The sequence below is a fragment of the Euwallacea fornicatus genome, chromosome 2 (genome assembly GCF_040115645.1).
Source record: "Euwallacea fornicatus isolate EFF26 chromosome 2, ASM4011564v1, whole genome shotgun sequence".
In the NCBI taxonomy this organism is placed as follows: Eukaryota; Metazoa; Arthropoda; class Insecta; order Coleoptera; family Curculionidae; genus Euwallacea; species Euwallacea fornicatus.
In genome coordinates, this window is record NC_089542.1 from 7513091 (window position 1) to 7520880 (window position 7790).

The window sequence follows — 7790 nt, forward strand, 5'->3', positions numbered from 1 at the left end:
TTGAAATGGTTCGAAATAAGCCGCGAAGTGGTTATCATTGATGAAATGAAAGGAGAGAGAATTACCCAGATGAATCAATTTTAAATCGTATTTGTTTTTTACTTATATTCATAATTTTCAAGACATTATCTAACAGAGTTTTTGAAGATGGAAATTTCTTAAGACCCTCGATCGCAATCTAACATGTTGCACCGTGTCGAATGGATTATTAAAAGGCTTTTTGAATTTTAAATCTTGCACATTATAGAGGCAGCAATGTTACTTTTTTGCCTTATTTGATGGAAATCCACTCAAGATAATCAAAAACATGCCGATGTATCAGTTTTTCCACAGCTGTTCCATTTCCACGGCATGTAAATTATTTGCATCCCTAGGGAATTTCATTCATGAAATTATCCAAAACGGGATCAATAAGGACGGTCCCACACACGTGTTGTTCATGCGCACTTGCCATCCAAGGAATAGACTAGGGGATTTCACCTTCACGTCGAAGAACATCGTTTGTTGCAATTTGTACATTCACTCAATCAGAAAAGAGATATTTAAAGTTTATGCATTTGTTACGAATCGTCTCACATCCTCTGGACCGACATCTGCTCCGCTCACGCGGTAAACTAGAGCCGAATTCGCTAGTCTAAAAAGGGAGGAAAACCTATAGAGTGAACCTGCCAATGCAGCTAAAATCATACAAGTTACACAGGAGTTTCGCATCGTCTAAGGTGGAACGTACGACGTTCCGATAACTGATAAGTAAATAAGAAAGGTATTAGATAGCCAGACAAATCCAAAAGCAAATTCGTTTGACTCCAAGCAGTTTGCATTCACGTGAAAAATGAATGGAAAACTGGCGGTGCCTGACCCGAACTGTTTCAAAAAGAGGTGAATCGCAGGCAGTGTACAGCTGAGGGGTCAAGGTGGCTGACTTTGTAAAGAAACTAATGTTTCAGGTATGTCAATGCTATTTCAACATTAAGAATTGCAACAATAATACTCTGTCAACTCTTTGTTCTTTGCTTAAATTTTTTTGCACTTGTTTGCTTTAAAATTATTTAGATTTTAGTATTAGGAAATGCTTTATTCAATATGGTATGTTTGCTTGAACTACATTTTGTCAGGGTTTTAATGCGAAATGTGTGCTCTTTTGCAACTTAGTCGTGATGAATGTAATTTAAAAGAGTCAAAAAGGCGGACCTGTAACCGGAAAAAGTATTCTCACAAACCTAAAGAAAACTCTTATAATATGGTAAAATAGTTTGCAGATACTTTATCACAAATACAACCAAAAAACGATGCTTTGTTACCCTTTCGGGACGACTAATTTGTTCCAGAAAATAGATTCATGTTACGGTTCGTTTCAGAACTACATTCATATAGCAGACTGTGAAAATGTCAAATTTCTCCTAAGCTTTATTATCGATTGACCTTTTCGACGGTCCACTACATGAAAATTATCCTGAAATGGAGTGTATTTACTTGATAAACGCGCTTTCGTAACAAAGGCTATCGATTTAACATTAAAGATGTCAAAAATCTCAATAAAATTTTCCTAACTCTAAAGGAAGTTCTCACAATATGGCAACACCGCTCATAGTTTGACAGCTATGTCGTGCCTGCTGTTCGAACTTCTATAATAAAACAAATGCGGACGGTGGTTTTTTCCAGGAAATTGATCTGCGAAACTTGCGAAAAAGTTCAGTTTTGAATGGCCGACATAAAAAAGAGACAGAGCAATCTGAGTAGCGGAGCCTAATAGAGCTCCTTGAGACAACTGTGTGTGTGTATTTTCAATGTGATCTGTCTTCGAGCTTGCAAGAAAACGACTCTTACGATTTGAAAAGTTATTAAAATTGTTTATCTTCGAAAATTTTGAAGTTAGTTTAGATTCGTTTCAAGAGACCTTTTTACCAAATTCGAGAACAGACTCAAAGCAACGTACCCAGTGGAAGCTGATAGAACTCGTGGAGGTCATTAATTTAAGTTCAATTTCTAGTAGCGCTGCGCATCGGATTTTCAAAAAATTAAAGCTCAAATTTTGAACGGTGGATCAAAATGAGCACGTCGAACCAAATTAAAATTTTTCAGAAAAAATTAAAGTATTTTTATGCGATGTTTATTACTTTAATCAACAGAAAATGGACCCTACGTTGAACCTGAATGGTTCGTTTAGGGCTTTGGAAATTTAAAAATGCAATTTGCAGAACCTTAAATTCGAGAAACTGTCAAAATCAGGAAAATCTATATGATTGTTAGTCCATACCTCAGGAACTGAAAGAGGCAAGTCAGTCCACTCATTGTAGGGTGACAGAATTCATCAGGCCATTAATTTGACTTAGATTCTGAATGCAATTACCCTTCGACTCCCCCAAAAGATCGATGCTCACATTTGAAAAAGTGGATTAAAACGGCCCCACCAGTTTGATGTTTATCACTTTAATCGACATATATGGATCCTATGTTGACCCTGGATGTTTCCATTAAGGCTCTGGAAGGGTAAAAATGTAATTTGATTAACGTTCGTTTGAAGGGACTGCCACAATCGGGAAAGGTTTGCACTCAAAGAAGTTCGGTGCCGTGCCATAAAATTCACCAGCTCAGATTTATCACTGACTATAAAATACCTAAGGTTTTCTGTGAATTCGAAAAGACTCATTTGTGAACATTGTGAGAAAGCATTTAAGTACGAAAATAGTCGTTTCAAATTTTCAAGTTTTATAAATCATTTGAAAAAAATCAGGGGCGTACCTACATATGTGGAATTTAAATCGTCAAAATGTGAAAGAATAAATTGTTTATCGTCTAAATTTCGTTACTTTGTGGAAACTCCCAGAAACCACATGAGTCAATGTAAGTATTTATGAAAAATTAAATGTATGGGGTGTCGCAAAAGTTCCCTGTGGATTAAAAATCGTGTATTTGAAACTAATAAAAACTAGAGCGCACAGGTCATCATTTTCTTCGCAGAAGCCAACAATTCAAATTAAAAAAAAACTAAAATTGTTGAATTTTAAATGGTATGCGATCTATTATGCTTACAAATTCCAATATTTTGTGCCTTTCAATATATTTTTTTTAATTCCGAATTAGAGTTTCCATTGACATCCTACGACGATTTAATTTTTTTCCTTTATTTGTAAATTCATTTTTATTAATTTAGAGCAGCCCTGCCTTAGGAATTCTACGGCAAAATAAAATTGCACTATGAACCTCCAAAAGTTATTTAAGTGCATCTAACAATATTGTTCACAGTAACCGAGGTTTACGGTGATTTTAAGATAAGAGAGATCGTCCTGGTGCAAAGCGTCAACTTCGTTGTTCTCTTCATAAACAGGAGGAAGAAAGTCCTTCCTCATGGACAGCCATTTCTTCATAGAGAAATTCAGAGGAAGTAATCCAGAAGCACAGTTCCTCCAAGAAAACCAACGTAGTCTGCAATCACTCAGAACAATAAACTACCTTTTCGATGTTTTGTATGCAGCCACTGATATGCCCCCCATTCTACCATTCACAAAATGACATCACACTTCATAGAGCAATCAGGCAGCAGAATAAAAGTCAATTCCAATTTCCACCCCAGGTGCGGTGGGCGTCCAATCATTCTTCTTATCTGAGAAGGAACCCCAATGAGACCATCTTGAATGTAATAGCTCCAACTCAACAATAATTACGCGAATATCCTCCCTCATTGTTAAGATGAACAATGTTTTTCAGAAGCTGTCTAGTTGATCATTGAACAGACAGAGTTGAGAGTATTATCAATAGTCTTTCTTGAAGTTCCTTTATAACTGTCGATTGATTCTTCCGCGCGTGTTTAAAATACTCCATTGTATTGATCTCATCTTCAAATACAAGCGACCATTTTGGGATCTCCCCATAGTATGCTTCAATTTCACGTAACTTATTCGTCTGTCTTCTCATCAGCATCAGCAGCTCTTCATCCACATAATCAAATCTTTGATCTCCAGAGACAGAGCACGTCTGGAAGTAATATATACTGTGTTTTTAAATATGGATCCAGCTCTTATTCTTGCTCCAACAGGACCTGTGCATTATGAAGCTGCATACGGCACAGCAAAATATTCTCAGTTTGTATTGTTCGTACCGGAAACAGGGATAGTTAAAGTTCCTTATCCAGATGGCAAATAGACATTTTCCTTTAAATTACATACAATTGTCGTGAATGGCCACAAACCCCACAGTGGCTAAGGATACCTTACTTCTTGAGGTCCTGCTAAAACTTTATTTATCATCCGTAGCATACCTACTTTCGTTTTTTCAGGGAAAATGGCGCCTCTGGAAAATAAGCATTGCAGTGCTGGTCTTTTTAACCATCTACAACGTATTTTTGACGGTGAGGCTCATGTACGCTTCATTGTGTAAGCAAAACTCTGAAGTTATCGTAGCCCATGCTGAAACTCCACCGAGGAAAGATTGTAATGATGTAAGCAGTAAGTATCCGCAAATGAGTATACCGGGATATCTACTTTAGTTAATCACAGAGGAATGTAATTGTCCTCAAATTGCATTAAAACAGGTATTAATTCCATCACCTGAATCTCCGTAAATATCCCCAATTAAACACTAAATATCTTGAATTATCTGTGATTTAGTCGGAGCACGATTAATTTCCTTGGTATCTCCACAGAGAATCAGGCAAAGCCGGTGACAAACAAGGTGCCTAATAAGACCCTTGTAAATAATGTCCTGGCGGAAGGTCACAAAAATCCAGCTGAGAATGGAAAACATGCGTTAAATCTGAACTTGAGCCTAGGAAGGTCAGATGCTAGGCTTGGGTATAAGCTATTCGATAATGTCCTTGTTGGCGAAAAGTATATACAGCTTTCTGAGACTTACGAGACTTGTCTAGCTACCCAAAGTTCCTTGGATAAGATTGCTTCGCTTATAGAGAGCAGCCTTTACTGGGGTAAGTTGCTGAAATGGTTCGATTGTATCTATCGTTATGTTCCAATAGGGGGTCCTATATCATTGGCAGCATTCGCAGGCAATGAAAAAGAATTGGATAATCTCCTATTATATATTCTCTATTTGAGAAAGTGTAACATAAGGATTAGAGAGAAAGTTACGTTTCATGTGGCAATAATTAGAGATAAGGGGCCAAAAAACTATGATGTAGAGGAGGGAGCTTTGGAGAAGCTTGACTGCGGAAATCCTATGGCAGTTTTAAAAAGTCTCGCCGTCCAGGAAAATACTAGACGGGTATATGAGGAACCTCTTTATTTGAGAAATAGTTACGTGGATTTTTTAAAACAGAATATTCGTTCGTGGAGAGGTAAATTGCCCTATCCGCAGAATCTGCTCAGAAACCTTGCCCGCAAAAATTGTCAAAGCAAATATGTTTTCTTAACTGATGTCGATATCATTCCTAGTAAGGGTATGGCTGAGAGTTTAAACGAATTCTATGGCAAGTTTCTTTACGTCAGAAAGCTATTATTACTAATATTTGCAATTTAGAAAACCAGAAATGTTCTGGTAAATGTGCTTATGTTGTGCCAACTTACGAGCTAGACGAGAGGGTGTATTTCCCACCGAATAAGACTGATTTGGTAAGGATGGCCAATAAGGGTCTCGCCAGACCTTTTCACCATAAAGTATTTATTTATAATCAATACGCTACAAATTTCAGCAGGTAGTTATTAATACTGAATTTAATAATCAAATCAAGTGTCTTATATTACTTAAAATACAGGTGGCAGCAATATAAAGACCCAGACGACCGAGTGAGAATTAGCCACCCAGTAACTAATTTCGAGTTCCTTTATGAGCCTTTTTACATATCCACCGACAACGTGCCACCCCACGATGAGCGGTTTGTCGGATATGGTTATACCAGGAATAGTCAGGTGAAATACTTAATTAATGTAATGCTTCAAAAAAACTTATTTTTGTTTTGCAGGTATATGAGATGTTTGTAGCGGGCTATGAGTTTTTCGTCCTCTCACCGATCTTCACTTGTCATTGGGGTCTTCAAGTGAAGAAAAGTCGCCCTCCTTGGAGAGAGCACCAGAATAATTTAAACAGAAAGCAGTTCGATAATTTCAAAAAGGAAATTTTCGCCCGCTATAATAAAGATCCTCTAAATATGATCAAACATTGACATTTCTAATTCTATTATGTGCAGATTTATTTTAGATATGTAGGGTGGACTAAATCCGTGTGGCACAATTGCTATTTTCAAAATCATAGAAGATACGGTGTTGGTTAAATTAGAGAAAAACTGTAAGATTATAATTGAATTTCAATAGCTTTTTAGTCTCTCATGTAAGGCAGTTTTTAGTTTTTGTAAAATTGAGAAAAATGTAAAATTAGGGCTGGAATTTTTATTGATTTTTGTGCTTAAAACTACAAGTCTAATCAAATATGTTTAATACAAAAAAAAAATTTATATCTTCTAGTCCATGCAAGGAACGAATTCATTTTTTCCAAATAGTACTTAACGCCCAAATTACTGATATCACAACACTTCCATTTTTTTAATATAAACCTACATATATTTTACTACCCAATCGCGGAGCTTATTAAATTGGCAATTCAACTATGTAGTAAGCGAGTCATTTTTAGCGTTTCATGAGCGAAAAATCCATCATCAATATTTTTCCATTGGGCTTTCTAGACGGTTTTATTGAGTGTGGCCTACGGTATACAAATATCTTAGAAATACTTTATTGTTCCTCTTTGATTCCGCCGAATGAAAAAAAGGTAAATTTCAATAGTTACATTAGTAAATGGTGAAGGTGAGTTAAGAATGTGGGGCGTGAAATTAAATTAAACAAAACTAATTTGTACAACTGCAAAGATGAAAAATTTAGGCGCCTATTTCCAAAAATTGTGACGGTACCGATATTACGAGCGTTTACCACTATTTTGAAAAATTGATTTGTTCTGATAAGCTATATGACAACGCTATGTGTACATAGCAAATTAAAGGTTCAAAGATGACATCTTCACTCTAATTTAATTAACTTAGTATTTTGCTATGTCGAAGATTGCAATAAGGTTAAATGGCATTTAGGACACTTTGCATAAACATTGATTTTGTAATATAATTTTTTTAAACTATCATAGAAATTTTTTTTCTATACAATTAGTTCATGTTGTCGGTCGATCAGTGGCAACCCCAATTAGAGTATTTAGCTCTCTATACGTTCCAATACCCATTTAATTTCTTAGCTAAAATGTACTTAAAATCAAATTTAGCTCAGAGGAAAATTATTAAGAGGAATTGTTTCCAGACACAATAAATTGGAAATTAAAGACATTGTACCCAAAAATTATTGAATAGCGTCTTTGAAAGCTTATTATATAAGTCAACTTCCAATAGTAATAACATAAGGGCGATGCATTATTCCTTCGATTTTTATTCTTTCCAGTAAATGAAAAAAGCAGTGTTCTGTGAACTTTTTGTCAAGCTTTATTACAAAATGTTATCAAAGAAAGTCGCGACTAAGGGAATTCTCCTGTTAACTACAAATTGATAGCTACAACCATTTCTTCCTTCAGTTACGTACAGCGACTACAACGATTTCAATAATAGCAAACGATCATATTTCACTTTTTATTTGCTTAACAATCCCAATCGGACCAATTTAAAATAGCTGTATTACGGTAACGAAGGTATTTCGATGCACTTTTTAAAATCTAAAATGCATCTTTCTTCCCTCGTAGATTTATTGATGTTTTGAAGGTGTAACAAAAATATACGAGAATTTATCAGTATGTTTCGAACACTATTCGAATCTGTAAGACTTTAAGACGGTGCGTTGAAGGCATTTAAT

At 35.7% G+C, this 7790-nt stretch overlaps 1 protein-coding gene and 1 long non-coding RNA gene across 3 annotated transcripts; both read left to right on the top strand.

The window, feature by feature from the left end:
- The first annotated feature begins 588 nt into the window (after positions 1–588).
- LOC136346345 (beta-1,4-glucuronyltransferase 1) lies at positions 589–7074 on the top strand. Of its 2 annotated transcripts, XM_066295432.1 has the most exons (8): positions 647–947; positions 4277–4445; positions 4643–4921; positions 4970–5214; positions 5269–5419; positions 5470–5644; positions 5705–5858; positions 5912–7074. In XM_066295432.1, exons 1-8 carry the CDS (start codon positions 939–941, stop codon positions 6110–6112), a joined length of 1383 nt encoding a protein of 460 aa, XP_066151529.1. In that variant the 5' UTR covers positions 647–938; the 3' UTR covers positions 6113–7074. The 2 variants fall into 2 exon arrangements, with proteins under 2 accessions (XP_066151520.1, XP_066151529.1); XM_066295423.1 differs by having other exon boundaries at positions 589–947; positions 4970–5419.
- On the top strand, positions 966–4250 carry LOC136346357 (uncharacterized). Its single transcript, XR_010733280.1, has 3 exons — positions 966–2274; positions 2334–3981; positions 4037–4250. It is a non-coding gene; the product is annotated as an uncharacterized lncRNA (long non-coding RNA).
- Positions 7075–7790: the final 716 nt, after the last annotated feature.